General features: G+C 45.1%; 2 protein-coding genes across 2 annotated transcripts; one reads left to right on the top strand and one right to left on the bottom strand.

The window, feature by feature from the left end:
* The first annotated feature begins 1,017 nt into the window (after positions 1 to 1,017).
* Positions 1,018 to 13,971, top strand: LOC110496779 (uncharacterized protein C6orf62 homolog). The gene is made up of 5 exons (XM_036953647.1): positions 1,018 to 2,729; positions 3,099 to 3,275; positions 5,859 to 5,984; positions 6,658 to 6,792; positions 12,523 to 13,971. The coding sequence occupies exons 1-5, from the start codon at positions 2,601 to 2,603 to the stop codon at positions 12,646 to 12,648; spliced, it is 693 nt and encodes a 230-aa protein (XP_036809542.1). The 5' UTR covers positions 1,018 to 2,600; the 3' UTR covers positions 12,649 to 13,971.
* On the bottom strand, positions 13,337 to 16,095 carry acot13 (acyl-CoA thioesterase 13). Its single transcript, XM_021572814.2, has 3 exons — positions 15,376 to 16,095; positions 14,780 to 14,964; positions 13,337 to 14,447 (listed from the first exon to the last, which is right to left on the bottom strand). Exons 1-3 carry the CDS (start codon positions 15,457 to 15,459, stop codon positions 14,291 to 14,293), a joined length of 426 nt encoding a protein of 141 aa, XP_021428489.1. The 5' UTR covers positions 15,460 to 16,095; the 3' UTR covers positions 13,337 to 14,290.
* Between the last annotated feature and the right edge of the window lie 491 nt (positions 16,096 to 16,586).

The raw sequence follows: 16,586 nt of genomic DNA, 5'->3' as shown, positions 1-16,586 counted from the left end.
ATCCAGAACTCAGCTTGGAAGGCAGGAAATGTTGTTTCAAATACAAAAGACACATTTTCCATTCACAGAACCAACTTAAACCTGGAACATGCTTATTCCGGACCTTGTCTGGAAAAAAAGCTTGGTTGATGCCTTTAAAATATTCTATACCAAACGAATTTTAAGGAAGTGCACTTTAAGATTCTACATAATATATACCCATTAAGTTTTATACTGTCCTAATGTGTTGATATTAATGATATCTGCGTTTTCTGTGAAAAACAAGGTGAAAATCGTACACGTTTGTTACATGAATGTAAATGTCTGATTTTGGGGAAAACCTTTTTGAACAGGACCCATGTTTTTGACATGAAGGATATAATTTGTTAACTATTGCAATGATAAAAGACCATTGAAATGATTGTGAATTTTTTTATTCTTGTTTGCCAAATAAAAATTCCAGAATTCTACACCAAAGTTAAAAATACTTTATTTGTTAAGACATTATCCATAATGAATAACAAAAATAATTTATTCCTGAATCATTGAGATATTTATCTGAGTGAATACAATTGCACACATGTTTTATTTTTGTTGTATGTATTGAGGATTTTCTTGTTTATACCCGTGTTTTGTTAGACATGTTAGATGTAGGGATGTTTTTTAAATTGAATCTTTAGTTAACTAGGCAAGACAGTTAAGAAGAAATTATTATTTACAATGACGGTCTACTTAAGTTGTTGATTGCTGATACTTTTGTATAAATGAATAAAACATAAAGATGATATGCTTATATCAGTACACTCTTAACAACGTAAGCATTACGAAACATCTATTCGATCAAATAAACCTCACGTAGTAAATAACTCATTCATTTTTATTTTTATTTATTGTCGTGAAACCAAATTTCGACACTTTCTCTCATTGACCTCCATAACAAAACAACTCCTTGTTTAGTGGATAGAAACATCGCCTCCAGCAGCTGGAAGGAGACAGATTTTAAATCGTCCGCCGAGTTGGACCTCTCGCTTCCTCTCTGGTGTAGCCACAGATAGAGAACATCTCTGGTGCGGCTGTCTGACGCCGGTCGGCCATTTTGGGTTTGGTTTGTTCGACGACGAGCTGCTGGCTACCGACAACACCGATCAGGGACGAATACATAAAAGGAACTGAACAACAAAAAAATACGTTTAAAAAAAAAAACTTTACTTTAAAAAAGCAAAACATCGTTCAACATGGGTCCACCAGGAGACAACCTACGTCGTGTGTCCTCTGAAAGAACGGAGGATTTCAGTTGGTTTGTCAATTTATCTTGACATGGCATGTAAGGGTTAGTTAGTGGTTGTGACGACTGAAGGAAAAGCACGAAAAAAAAACCCCAGCGCAGATAAATAGTTAATAATTCAACTTCAACGGGGTGAAAGAAATTATTATTTTATTTTTTTCGAAAAACACGTTTGTTTGTCTGTATAAAAATAATAATATTTTTTTTTAAATCTAGTCGGTTCTCTCTTACGGGAATACTAACCAGCATGATGATATTGAAGCAAAATGTCATTTAAAATGCCGAGATACAACAGTTAGGTAGTCAAGCGGACAAGTCATTCCACATTAAACACCAAACAAGCCAGACAGAAACTCAGCGGAAATGTAAAACGAAACATGGGACTTGTCAGCTAACTTAACCCGCACGACAATAGGCCTCCAATTACATCCAACTAATAAAAATGATGTAGCTAGTTAGTTGACCCACTAACTAGTTAGTGTTGAAAGTGTATGCTGCTTAGTCTTAACTAGTTCACGTTTAACTTTGTCAACTAAAACATAGTCACGCTATGAGTATCGACAACGGAAGTAAACAAGGCCGCGGACCAGTTCAATGGCATTAAAAAAACACCCCGGGAGATGTTAAAATACTCTGTAAACTTCAATGTTTTAACTTGGTGCCATCGGCTTCTGGCATCCACATTGACTTGTCATGATGCTTTTCTATATATGTCCCTCAGTTATTCAGGAACACGTTCATAACGCGGTCTCTGCCGAGAAATAAACACAAACAAAACGGCGTCAATCATGGACGAAGCTTTGAGTTTGAGAAGACACGAATAAAATTGTCTTGCTTTTTGTTTTGTGTAGTCATCTCCTATTTCACTAGCGAGAAGTAGTGTCGGTATGGGTTTGGGAAATGGCTATCCTTTCTGTTAGTAGTTGTTGTCAGTAACCTAAAGGAAAAGGTGTACTTCTCATTTTTAATTTGCTCCATTTGTTTTCACTAGGCAAATGTGTTAGAATTAAAGTTCATTTGGTCTGTATTCAAATGTCATACTTTTAATCACAGCATGGCTTCTTGAGTAATTACTAAAACAAATGTAGCCAAATATTGATTCAAGAACCCCCGCTCCCCCTCCTGAGCATAAACTATTTTAAATAAACAAAATGACATAGCTTGCTATTTCATTCGTTTCCTCCTTAAGTTGGTAGTTATTTCAAAAGAGCTAGTGTAGAATAATTTAGATTTCTCGTTCTGTAAAAGGTAGCTAACGAGCTACATATAGACAACTCGAAAGTATAGTCAAAAATATTCTGTAATTAGAGAAGACACCTAGCATCAAAATCTAATCATGGGGGACCCAACCTGGAGAAGAAACCAAACTAGAGATCGACTCCGTGCTCAGATTCGAAAGAAAAGGGAATCTTTGGCAGACCAGTTTGACTTCAAGATCTACATAGCCTTTGTGTTCAAGGACAAGGTGAGTATTATGGAGGAAGCAACGAGGTCCTGCATTCTACTTCCCCAGAGTCCCATTTAACTCGTGGAGACCATTTTGTTTCTGCCTGCAGTTTGAAAAAAGTTGTTAACTAGCGTTGGCACGTATAACTCAGGCAAAACACTAGTTAGCATTGGCCCACAAAACGACCTCTTAACTTCCTTCACACTGAGACATCAACGTATCCCTTACGTGTCTCTTCCATTTCCTCCCTTTCTGCTCCTTCCTATGGCAGAAATCGTCTGCACGGTTATTGTTATTGTCTCTTCCCTGTCCTCTCTGCTCCTTCCTATGGCAGAAATCGTCACGGTTATTGTTATTGTCTCTTCCCTGTCCTCTCTGCTCCTTCAGAAGAAGAAGTCTGCACTGTTCGAGGTAGCTGAAGTGGTACCAGTGATGACCAACAACTATGAAGACAATATCCTGAAAGGTGTGCAGGCTTCCAGCTACTCCCTCCAGAGTTCCATGGAACTTCTGCAGAAAGATGTCGTGCAGTTGCACGCCCCACGCTACCAATCAATGCGCAGGGTAAGTCAAGAACCCGGAGTTCTTCCGTTGGGCAAACCTACCAAAACCATGTGCGTACACACACACACAGTTGGGCTTTCCTCCATGTTGTTAGGTTCTATTTCTCAGAGTTAAAAACTCTACGGACGTTACGAAAGCTTAACCAAGTTTATTCTTCCCAGAGGATCAATACAACTGCATTAGACAAACATTTTCACACAAACACTGATATTAAACCTCTCCTCATAGGCTGAGTCTTCTCCTACCCATCTGTACAAACACTGATATTTAACCTCTCCTCATAGGCTGAGTCTCCTCCTACACATCTGTACAAACATTGTATCTTTACTGCTAGGCAGGATACCAAGTGATACGGGCCATAAACTTGTATTTCTCCCTTAAGGTGACCTGACCTCAACCCCCCCCATCACTAATCCATGGCTCTCTCCCCTTATCAATGCCTGCCACATGTAATCACTTCCCTGCACTCGACACATTCCAATCTTAGGGCACTATATACCTTCCTCCTACAGATACCCATTACCTTCTGGTGTAGACCCTCCACTATATACCTTCCTCCTACAGATACCCATTACATTCTGGTGTAGACCCTCCACTATATACCTTCCTCCTATACCCATTACCTTCTGGTGTAGACCCTCCACTATATACCTTCCTCCTATAACCATTACCTTCTGGTGTAGACCCTCAACTATATACCTTCCTCCTTCAGATACCCATTACCTTCGGGTGTAGACCCTCCACTATATACCTTCCTCCTACAGATACCCATTACCTTCTGGTGTAGACCCTCCACTATATACCTTCCTCCTTCAGATACCCATTACATTCTGGTGTAGACCCTCCACTATATACCTTCCTCCTACAGATACCCATTACCTTCTGGTGTAGACCCTCCACTATATACCTTCCTCCTACAGATACCCATTACCTTCTGGTGTAGACCCTCCACTATATACCCTCCTCCTACAACCATTAGCTTCTGGTGTAGACCCTCCACTATATACCCTCCTCCTACAACCATTAGCTTCTGGTGTAGACCCTCCACTATATACCTTCCTCCTACAGATACCCATTACCTTCTGGTGTAGACCCTCCACTATATACCTTCCTCCTACAACCATTAGCTTCTGGTGTAGACCCTCCACGATATACCCTCCTCCTACAGATACCCATTACCTTCTGGTGTAGACCCTTCACTATATACCCTCCTCCTACAACCATTAGCTTCTGGTGTAGACCCTCCACGATATACCCTCCTCCTACAGATACCCATTACCTTCTGGTGTAGACCCTCCACTATATACCCTCCTCCTACAACCATTAACTTCTGGTGTAGACCCTCCACTATATACCCTCCTCCTACAACCATTAACTTCTGGTGTAGACCCTCCACTATATACCCTCCTCCTACAACCATTAACTTCTGGTGTAGACCCTCCACTATATACCTTCCTCCTACAGATAACCATTACCTTCTGGTGTAGACCCTCCACTATATACCTTCCTCCTACAGATAACCATTACCTTCTGGTGTAGACCCTCCACTATATACCCTCCTCCTACAACCATTAACTTCTGGTGTAGACCCTCCACTATATACCTTCCTCCTACAGATAACCATTACCTTCTGGTGTAGACCCTCCACTATATACCCTCCTACAGATACCCATTACCTTCTGGTGTAGATCCTCTAAACCTCAGCACTCCCTCGGTGACATGAATAGGTATATTCTCAGAATCCGACAGTGTCAACAATGAATGTTCCTCATTTCTACTAGCATGACTCACATTGTAGCGCTTCAGCCAGCCTGCCACATTGTCTATTGTCCTTGGGTAGACACTGACAGTGACCTGGCTGTCTGTACACTACTGGCTGGTGTTCATGTCCCACCCTGCTCGGGGAAACCGTGCCCTTTATTAGCCTACGGATGAAATAAGTTATGAACTTCACGTGGTGGTGAAAGTGCATGTTGATGAGTTCGACGCCCGACTGCCGTTTGACGTGAGGCCCGACTGCCGTTTGACGTGAGGCCCGACTGCCGTTTGACGTGAGGCCCGACTGCCGTTTGACGTGAGGCCCGACTGCCTTTTGACGTGAGGCCCGACTGCCTTTTGACGTGAGGCCCGACTGCCTTTTGACGTGAGGCTCGACGCCCGACTGCCTTTTGACAAATAAATAATCTCATAATGTAGACTAGCCTACCCACACGATCTGTGAACTGTTGGCTAGAGCGCACGTACCAAGGCCAGAGTAGGCACGTTTACTATTTAGCACAACAGTTTTTGTGACAACTATCCATATCGTTAAATGTGAACACATGAGCTTCAGAGTTTAATTCAGTACATAGTGCACAAAATGACTATTTTCCCCCCATGTCATCGCACACTGATTTTCATCAGCATCAAGTCAGTTTGGTGGAGACGTACCACTGGTGTGAAAATGTTTGAATATTCACATTGAAATCTGTCGCTAAATTGGAGGGGAACCTAGGCACTCCTTTTGACCAGAGCCCTGTGTAGGTAGGTGACGTGCTGTTTATTGACTGTGTCGTTCCTCGGTTGTTGTTGTTGTTGTTGCAGGATGTCATAGGATGCACCCAGGAGATGGACTTCATCCTGTGGCCGCGCAACGACATAGAGAAAATAGTCTGTCTCTTGTTCTCCAGATGGAAGGGGGCCGAGGAAGAACCCTTCAGGCCTGTTCAGGTAAAACATTTAGCTTCCTTCATCAAATAGCTACACACCTGGGTCCTATTCACTGTCGGTTTGGGGATTCGATCTTCTAACCTTTCAGTTATTAGTCCAACGCTCTAACCACTAGGCTACCTGCCTCCCCTCCACTCTAACCACTAGGCTACCCTGCCGCCCCTCCACTCTAACCACTAGGATACCTGCCACCCCCTACACTCTAACCACTAGGATACCTGCCTCCCCTACACTCTAACCACTAGGCTACCCTGCCGCCCCTCCACTCTAACCACTAGGATACCTGCCGCCCCTCCACTCTAACCACTAGGCTACCTGCCTCCCCTCCACTCTAACCACTAGGCTACCCTGCCGCCCCTCCACTCTAACCACTAGGATACCTGCCACCCCCTACACTCTAACCACTAGGATACCTGCCTCCCCTACACTCTAACCACTAGGCTACCTGCCTCCCCTCCACTCTAACCACTAGGCTACCTGCCTCCCCTCCACTCTAACCACTAGGCTACCTGCCTCCCCTCCACTCTAACCCCTAGGCTACTCTGCTGCCCCATATTCAAGTAGTATTCAATACTGTTACGTTGAGGGCCAGTCATGGTGAACGTAGTATCTCTGTTCATCCATTTTATTAAGTGTTGTATCCCATATGTATTCCTGTTTTGTTTATCCACAGGCCAAGTTTGAGTTTCATCATGGAGACTACGAGAAGCAGTTGTTGCATGCTGTCGGCCGGAGGGACAAGGCTGGAATGGTTATGAACAACCCAACTCAGTCGGTCTTCCTCTTTATGGACCGACAGCTCTTACAGGTCAGTCCGTTCACACAGCACCGCTGAGCTTACCACCCACGGGGCTCTGGTCAGACGTGGTGACCTATATAGGGAGTAGGGTGCCACTTGGTTGATGGGGCTTGTCAGCAGGGTGGGTGGGGTGGAGAGAGTCACATCTCTTGCTTTAGCTCCAGACAGCTGTTGATCCATCTGGGCCTGAGAGTGGGTTGCACCAACATGGTTTAAATTAATCTGGGATTAGAGCTGATCTAGGTTTTGTAAATCTAGTTTAATAATTCATCAGATGTGTTGCACCTCTTTATTCTAAGTCTGGATCAGTAACTCTGTGATTTGGCGGTTTTAAACTGTGATTAGTGACAAGTTCGTGTTACCACTATGTGGAGGTAGGGAAAGGGTTAGCTAGCCTACTTGACAAATGAGACCAGGAAGTTTCTGTTCTTGGTTAAAATAATGACAATGTAACGTTGAAACTACTGCATCGGTTGGTTGATATGAAATCAAATCTGTTTACTTGCCAGTACTAGACAGAAAACGGGTCATTTGTTAGCTACTGTAGCTAGCTAGTTTATAAACCAAGCTATAGCTAGCATACAATGTAATTTATTGTTGTCATTACTTAAAGTTATTTATCCATTTTATTATTTGTGCGCTAGCCACCCGATCATGACACGTCAAATAAGATCACATTTCTCCTCTTATGGGGGAAAACTATTGTAGGAGACGATGGGGGCGCTGTCCAAGGGGGCTATTTCGGACCGGGGGGGGGGGTCTCCGTCCTTGGGGGCTATTTCGGACCGGGGGGGGGGTCTCCGTCCTTGGGGGCTATTTCGGAACGGGGGGGGGGCTCCGTCCTTGGGGGCTATTTCGGAACGGGGGGGGGCTCCGTCCTTGGGGGCTATTTCGGAACGGGGGGGGGCTCCGTCCTTGGGGGCTATTTCGGAACGGGGGGGGGGCTCCGTCCTTGGGGGCTATTTCAGACCGGAGGGGGGGGGTCTCCGTCCTTGGGGGCAATTTCAGACCGGAGGGGGGGAGTCTCCGTCCTTGGGGGCTATTTCAGACCGGAGAAATGGTCTACTAATAATGACTTATCATTAAAACTCAACAGGATTTAACCTGTCTTTAATTATTCTATAAGGAACTCGTTTTGGTCTCAACAGTAGATATGCCTCACATTTGATCAGATAAAACAAGTGGCAGTTTAGAATTAATCTCCAATCTAAATTCATATATATTTTTTATTCATTGAGCAACAGGCTTAATTAATCTAGGTTTAAAGTTGAAACTAGAGGAATGATTTAAATGAACTAGGATTAATTTAAAACTAGGTTTATAATTTGGTGTAACAAGAGTAATAGATACGCCTGGATTTAACCCCAGAGAAATAGATACGCCTGGATTTAACCCCAGAGAAATAGATACGCCTGGATTTAACCCCAGAGTAATAGATACGCCTGGATTTAACCCCAGAGAAATAGATACGCCTGGATTTAACCCCAGAGTAATAGATACGCCTGGATTTAACCCCAGAGTAATAGATACGCCTGGATTTAACCCCAGAGTAATAGATACGCCTGGATTTAACCCCAGAGTAATAGATACGCCTGGATTTAACCCCAGAGTAATAGATACGCCTGGATTTAACCCCAGAGTAATAGATACGCCTGGATTTAACCCCAGAGTAATAGATACGCCTGGATTTAACCCCAGAGTAATAGATACGCCTGGATTTAACCCCAGAGTAATAGATACGCCTGGATTTAACCCCAGAGTAATAGATACGCCTGGATTTAACCCCAGAGTAATAGATACGCCTGGATTTAACCCCAGAGTAATAGATACGCCTGGATTTAACCCCAGAGAAATAGATACGCCTGGATTTAACCCCAGAGTAATAGATACGCCTGGATTTAACCCCAGAGTAATAGATACGCCTGGATGGTGCAACCCATCCTGTGTCTCGAATGGAGTCACGTCTCTCTTGTTTTAGCTCCAGACAGCTGTTGATCCATCTGGGCCTGCGTTCCAGGTGGGACACTACTTTAGACCAGGGTCCATTGCACTCTGGTCAAAGTTAGTGCACTATGTAGGGAATAGGGTGCCATCTGGGACGCTGGCGTAAAGTAGCGGAGAGACACCTCATTTTAACACAAGTACGCGTGTCTGACTTCAGACTTTAACTGACAACATGACACGTTGCCACTCAGCCTAGTGCAGGAACACAATGACACGTTGCCACTCAGCCTAGTGCAGGAACACAATGACACGTTGCCACTCAGCCTAGTGCAGGAACACAATGACACGTTGCCACTCAGCCTAGTGCAGGAACACAATGACACGTTGCCACTCAGCCTAGTGCAGGAACACAATGACACGTTGCCACTCAGCCTAGTGCAGGAACACAATGACTCGTTGCAACTCAGCCTAGTGCAGGAACACAATGACTCGTTGCCACTCAGCCTAGTGCAGGAACACAATGACACGTTGCCACTCAGCCTAGTGCAGGAACACAATGACACGTTGCCACTCAGCCTAGTGCAGGAACACAATGACACGTTGCCACTCAGCCTAGTGCAGGAACACAATGACACGTTGCCACTCAGCCTAGTGCAGGAACACAATGACACGTTGCCACTCAGCCTAGTGCAGGAACACAATGACTCGTTGCAACTCAGCCTAGTGCAGGAACACAATGACTCGTTGCCACTCAGCCTAGTGCAGGAACACAATGACACGTTGCCACTCAGCCTAGTGCAGGAACACAATGACACGTTGCCACTCAGCCTAGTGCAGGAACACAATGACACGTTGCCACTCAGCCTAGTGCAGGAACACAATGACACGTTGCCACTCAGCCTAGTGCAGGAACACAATGACTCGTTGCAACTCAGCCTAGTGCAGGAACACAATGACTCGTTGCCACTCAGCCTAGTGCAGGAACACAATGACACGTTGCCACTCAGCCTAGTGCAGGAACACAATGACACGTTGCCATTCAGCCTAGTGCAGGAACACAATGACTCGTTGCCACTCAGCCTAGTGCAGGAACACAATGACACGTTGCCACTCAGCCTAGTGCAGGAACACAATGACACGTTGCCACTCAGCCTAGTGCAGGAACACAATGACACGTTGCCACTCAGCCTAGTGCAGGAACACAATGACACGTTGCCACTCAGCCTAGTGCAGGAACACAATGACCCGTTGCCACTCAGCCTAGTGCAGGAACACAATGACTCGTTGCAACTCAGCCTAGTGCAGGAACACAATGACTCGTTGCCACTCAGCCTAGTGCAGGAACACAATGACACGTTGCCACTCAGCCTAGTGCAGGAACACAATGACACGTTGCCATTCAGCCTAGTGCAGGAACACAATGACTCGTTGCCACTCAGCCTAGTGCAGGAACACAATGACACGTTGCCACTCAGCCTAGTGCAGGAACACAATGACTCGTTGCCACTCAGCCTAGTGCAGGAACACAATGACACGTTGCCACTCAGCCTAGTGCAGGAACACAATGACTCGTTGCCACTCAGCCTAGTGCAGGAACACAATGACTCGTTGCCACTCAGCCTAGTGCAGGAACACAATGACTCGTTGCCACTCAGCCTAGTGCAGGAACACAATGACTCGTTGCCACTCAGCCTAGTGCAGGAACACAATGACTCGTTGCCACTCAGCCTAGTGCAGGAACACAATGACTCGTTGCCACTCAGCCTAGTGCAGGAACACAATGACTCGTTGCCACTCAGCCTAGTGCAGGAACACAATGACACGTTGCCACTCAGCCTAGTGCAGGAACACAATGACACGTTGCCACTCAGCCTAGTGCAGGAACACAATGACTCGTTGCCACTCAGCCTAGTGCAGGAACACAATGACACGTTGCCACTCAGCCTAGTGCAGGAACACAATGACTCGTTGCCACTCAGCCTAGTGCAGGAACACAATGACTCGTTGCCACTCAGCCTAGTGCAGGAACACAATGACTCGTTGCAACTCAGCCTAGTGCAGGAACACAATGACTCGTTGCCACTCAGCCTAGTGCAGGAACACAATGACTCGTTGCCACTCAGCCTAGTGCAGGAACACAATGACACGTTGCCACTCAGCCTAGTGCAGGAACACAATGACACATTGCCACTCAGCCTAGTGCAGGAACACAATGACACGTTGCCACTCAGCCTAGTGCAGGAACACAATGACTCGTTGCCACTCAGCCTAGTGCAGGAACACAATGACTCGTTGCCACTCAGCCTAGTGCAGGAACACAATGACACGTTGCCACTCAGCCTAGTGCAGGAACACAATGACTCGTTGCCACTCAGCCTAGTGCAGGAACACAATGACTCGTTGCCACTCAGCCTAGTGCAGGAACACAATGACTCGTTGCCACTCAGCCTAGTGCAGGAACACAATGACTCGTTGCCACTCAGCCTAGTGCAGGAACACAATGACTCGTTGCCACTCAGCCTAGTGCAGGAACACAATGACACGTTGCCACTCAGCCTAGTGCAGGAACACAATGACTCGTTGCCACTCAGCCTAGTGCAGGAACACAATGACTCGTTGCCACTCAGCCTAGTGCAGGAACACAATGACTCGTTGCCACTCAGCCTAGTGCAGGAACACAATGACACGTTGCCACTCAGCCTAGTGCAGGAACACAATGACACGTTGCCACTCAGCCTAGTGCAGGAACACAATGACATGTTGCCACTCTGCCTAGTACAGGAACACAATGACACGTTGCCACTCTGCCTAGTGCAGGAACACAATGACACGTTGCCACTCAGCCTAGTGCAGGAACACAATGACACGTTGCCACTCAGCCTAGTGCAGGAACACAATGACACGTTGCCACTCAGCCTAGTGCAGGAACACAATGACACGTTGCCACTCTGCCTAGTGCAGGAACACAATGACACGTTGCCACTCTGCCTAGTGCAGGAACACAATGACACGTTGCCACTCAGCCTAGTGCAGGAACACAATGACACGTTGCCACTCAGCCTAGTGCAGGAACACAATGACATGTTGCCACTCAGCCTAGTACAGGAACACAATGACACGTTGCCACTCTGCCTAGTGCAGGAACACAATGACACGTTGCCATTCAGCCTAGTGCAGGAACACAATGACACGTTGCCACTCTGCCTAGTGCAGGAACACAATGACACGTTGCCATTCAGCCTAGTGCAGGAACACAATGACACGTTGCCACTCAGCCTAGTGCAGGAACACAATGACACGTTGCCACTCAACCTAGTGCAGGAACACGGGGGAGAAGTTGCCACTCAGCCTAGTGCAGGAACACAATGGTTTTGGGGAAGCTAAGAGCCTATTGAAATGATTTGAATTAGGCAATCATTCAGACAATGTTGCCAAACCAAACCTTGCACCAGGCCTGTCTTACCAGGCTCCAGACCTGTTGATTGTGTTTAACATTCCTTCTCCCCTCAATGCTAACCTGTCACCACTGCACCAGTCACAATGGTTTTGGGAAAGACCTCTAATTTGAGCACTCATGTAGGTGTTAGAGGATCATTCAGACAAAGGTCCTCTGTCATGGGACAATGTCTAACCCAAAAAAAATAGAATATATTAGTGAAATGACTTATTATTAATAGATTCTATGGTCTTACCCTCTTCTCCCCCCGTTGTCCCCCTCTTCTCCCCCCGTTGTCCCCCTCTTCTCCCCCGTTGTCAACCATGTTTTATCTTGTCATCCCTTCTCTCCCCTGTCAGACTCCTAAAACCAAGGCCACAGTTTTTAAGTTGTGCAGCCTTTGCCTGTACCTGCCCCAGGACCAGCTAACGTGCTGGGGCGTTGGAGACATCGAAGACCATCTCCTCCCGTACATGCCCGACTAGGGCCAGCCGGCCTCCATGGCTTCCACCCACAACACAAGGAAGACTTAACCCCTAAGCCACTGAAGCAAGTTGATCTCATCCACCACACATCCTTCCTTCCATTGAATAGAACTGCTGCTTGGGTCTCTTGTTTGTCAGTTTCCATCGTCCTGAAGCTAATTTTAAAAAAATAAATAAAAAATCTGTATTTGTTTTTCCTTACCTACCAAGCTTCCTCCTCCTAGCTCTGCTCCTACCAGTTTTGGATTGGTTCTACCTTTTATCCACCCTCCCTCCACTACCCATCTTGTTTTTCTCTGTTTATTTTGAACCTGCACGAACATTGATTTTGAGTGGTTGGTTATTTCCCCCCCCCCATGGAGCTGCACTGTCAAGGACACAGAGCAGTCACTGAAGGAACTCTTCACGTTGCTACCAAGCAGGAACAAAAGCCACAGGTTTTTCTTTATGATGTTCACAGGGGGTCCTCTGTCTCTGCTGGACACATTGTAACCCATGTCATAACAGATTGGAAAAGCTTCTATCATTTCAAAAGCTTGGGTTAGAGGAAAACATACCTGGGGAGGGGGTGTTCTAGAAGGACTAGCTACCATCTATGACGGGTCAGCCTAGGTGGCGTTAAAACGTCCCCTGTAAAGCCAAGATAAAAGATGAAGGAGTGTTTGTCAAATCATTTGGTATTTACATCTTTATTTTTCCTTTTTTAAGCCACCCTTGTTTAATGTTGGCTGGTTATTTTCTTTCTGGGTTCATTTGCTTTTCCTGTGAAATATGCCAGGAACACCATTGGTCTGATCTGGAGTATAGTTGGAAACTGATGGGAGGAAGTTGTCAGACAGACGGTATCGCATGGTGTGGACCGACACACAGGGTTGAAATGTTTTATTATGTTGAAGGTTGTTACCACGCAAAGCCATTCAAGCTACTGAAATCTGATGTTTGTTTCTGGGTGGGGGTTGGCATGGGTGTTGTTTATAATTGCAGAATGAATGTACCTAACAACAGAACAGGTTGTTGAGTTGAAATTAATGGGACCGTTACATGTTTATGTTCCTTTAATTCGATAGACAAGTATCCTAAAGGGGACTAATTGTTGCAGTGCTTATAAAATGTAAAATGGGGGTGGTTTTTGTTTTGTTGTTGCGTGCTTTGCTGGGGGGAAATAAGGCACAAATCAGTCAGTACATTTAATTGAGGGATTTCTTTGTTTCAATATGTTTGATTTAAAGGTTATTTGAGTCTATTCTTCCTTTCCTTTTTTTAAAAAATGCATCTAGAAATCAACACGGCTGAACAAATCCCAATACAATGTAACATTTGAAAGTATTTCCTGGTGTTTTATTTGTGTGTGTGTGTGTGTGTATATATTTACAGCAGAATGACATGCAGAAAAATAATTATTATTTAGCAAGTCTGTTGTGGGGTAAAGAACAATTTACTGACACAGTTCCACAATAGTCACGTTTCTTCACCCCACAGACTGGACAGCATCACAGCAGCAGTATGATCATTCACAATTTGCTGGGGGGGTTTCCCCTAGGTACAGGTCTAGGATCAGCTTCCCCCCCCCTCCCCCCCCATCTTAATCAGTGTGTGGGGGGAGGGGGGTGCTAAACTGACCCAAGACCAGTGAGCAGCTGATCTAGCTCCCAAGGTGCTTTGTGTGTCTTCCTTGTGCGATGAGTTTCCCAGAGGCTTTGCTAGTGAGGTCTACAGTAGCGAATGCCAGGGTCCGTCCTTGCTTCAACACTGTGGCTGTGATCAGCACGTCCTCGCCCATCTTGGCAGCATTCATGTACCTGTCGGGGAAACAGTTGTTCCATTCAGTGGCTGTGTCCTAAACGAAACCCCTTTGTGCACTTTAGACCAGAGCCCTAGGGTGCGATTTTCAGACAGAGATTTTCCTTTTCAGTGTTTTGACAACAGGTTACTCTACTCCTTCACCTATTACAGTGTGTGACTTGTAGAGGCCTAGAGAGTTCGGACTCAAGACTAGACAACCAAAACAGTATATTATCAAGCCTGGGTACCAGTCTTTGTGCCATCATACCAAACCGCACAAATAGATCTGAGACCAGGCTACATTCCCCATGTATCACCCCAGCCACTGTAATTTAAGTATAAAACTCACGTGATGTTCATGTCCACGCTGACACCAGGTGCTCCCCGTTCCGTGTACATGATGGCAGTGGTGGAGATGACGTCGACCAGTGTTGCTGTCAGACCCCCGTGAAGGGTGCCGCCTCGGTTTGTGTGCTCCTCTTCCACTTTAAACTCACACACCACTTTCCCTGGGCTGGCTGTTACAATGTCCACCTGGGGAAACGGACAACCAGTCATTAATTATCCCTTGGGATCAATTAAAGAAGAGGGCACTGTAAATAAGTCCAAGAGTTGCAAGACATGGGGTAAATCTCAATTGTATTTCCTTGTGTCCTCTACTCTCCTCCTCAAAATGCTTTTAGAGGAACCTCAAATATTCGGCTCCGATGTGCATCGAGAAGGACACGAGGGAGGACGTGAGAAATCAAGAAAATACAATTGAGATTCACTCAAGGTAACGAGATAAAATGTAAGGGGTGTCGTGAAAACACTTGTTTTCCCACATACACAACAAGCCTGTCAAGGTAGGTGAATGGGTGGAGTTGGGAAGCAACCTCCGGTGCTTACAGTACATGTCTCTTGTACAGTAACTCGTAAAATGTCATTTGTTTTACTGTGACATACCTTACTTAAAACTCGATCAAACCCCGGACTGTCCACCATCGCCCGCATAATTGTTTTTAACGAGTTTAAGGACAGAGAAACCATGTTTTAATGCTGACTGTTCAATGTCAACTTGATAAAAGTAGATTTTCGTCCAAACAGGAAACTGTTCTGATAGCTAAATCTTCCGGATATCAAACAGTTAAACAAGGTTCCGCTTTGATTTAATATTTATTGGGCATGATTATGCATTTATTTACTCGCATATGAAAGTGTCATATATTGAAGGAGTTTGTGTTCATTTTCTACATATTCTACATATTTCTACATATTAACTGGCCAGATCTTTGCGCCAACCCGGACTATTTAGACTCACACACAGCTCTTAAGCGGTGTCAGAGCTTCAACAACAACAACACTCCTCTAAAATACCTTTTGCGTCGCTTCTAACACGATATAAGCATCGCTATGAAATAGAGAAACGATGAGTAATATTTCCAAGTCGACTTCAGAAGAAACGAGGACTTCTCTGTGATGAGTTCCTGTCCGTTACAGGATTCTTTAGCTCCGTGGCTCAATGCTAACGTTGCCGTGCTGAAAGTGACAGGGAACTGGAGGTCTAACTAGCTCATATCAGTACAATTGTTATTAGTGCCCCTTTCCCTTGTACGAAACTATTCGTATACTATCCAGTGTGTTGCCAATAGTATTTGTTTTTAATTTGGACGCCACAGTCTTGTTTGTGGTTAGTTATTTCTGAGAGTTCACTCCAATAAAGTTTGTCCGACGTTTTCAGGCCTCAGAACTGTTTTATTTGTTATGTCAATCATGTATAGATTCAGCTATCGATGAATAGCAAAATAAACACCATCATAGATTTATCAAATTGGAGGCATAAAACATCCACTAAACATGATCCCTTTTGAGGTCTGAAAACAACTGACCGAACAAGAACCATCCTTTTATCTAACTAAAATAAGGAAATAAAAAAAGTCCTCTCACTGTTAACTGCGTTTATTTTCAGTGAACTTAACGTGTAAATATTTGTATGAACATAACTAGATTCAACAACTGAGACATAAACTGAACAAGTTCCACAGATGTGACAAACAGAAATGGAATAATGTGTCACTGAAAAAAGGGGGGGTCAAAATCAAAAGTAACAGACAGTATCTGGTGTGGCCACCAGCTGCATTAAGTACTGCAGTGCATCTCTTCCTCATGGACTGCAC

The sequence above is a fragment of the Oncorhynchus mykiss genome, chromosome 18, assembly GCF_013265735.2.
Source record: "Oncorhynchus mykiss isolate Arlee chromosome 18, USDA_OmykA_1.1, whole genome shotgun sequence".
Lineage (NCBI taxonomy): Eukaryota > Metazoa > Chordata > Actinopteri > Salmoniformes > Salmonidae > Oncorhynchus > Oncorhynchus mykiss.
The sequence above is the reverse complement of the archived record's forward strand: the minus strand, read 5'-3'. Positions and strand labels throughout refer to the sequence as shown.

Excerpts from the sequence above, each read along its gene's own strand:
- LOC110496779 (XM_036953647.1), top strand. The coding sequence starts at position 2,601 with ATGGGGGACCCAACCTGGAGAAGAAACCAAACTAGAGATCGACTCCGT. Across the intron at positions 2,730-3,098 it reads CCTTTGTGTTCAAGGACAAG|AAGAAGAAGTCTGCACTGTT; the intron begins GTGAGTATTATG and ends CTGCTCCTTCAG. Across the intron at positions 6,793-12,522 it reads TGGACCGACAGCTCTTACAG|ACTCCTAAAACCAAGGCCAC; the intron begins GTCAGTCCGTTC and ends CTCCCCTGTCAG.
- acot13 (XM_021572814.2), bottom strand. The coding sequence starts at position 15,459 with ATGGTTTCTCTGTCCTTAAACTCGTTAAAAACAATTATGCGGGCGATG. Across the intron at positions 14,965-15,375 it reads TTGATCGAGTTTTAAGTAAG|GTGGACATTGTAACAGCCAG; the intron begins GTATGTCACAGT and ends CCGTTTCCCCAG. Across the intron at positions 14,448-14,779 it reads AGCGTGGACATGAACATCAC|GTACATGAATGCTGCCAAGA; the intron begins GTGAGTTTTATA and ends TTTCCCCGACAG.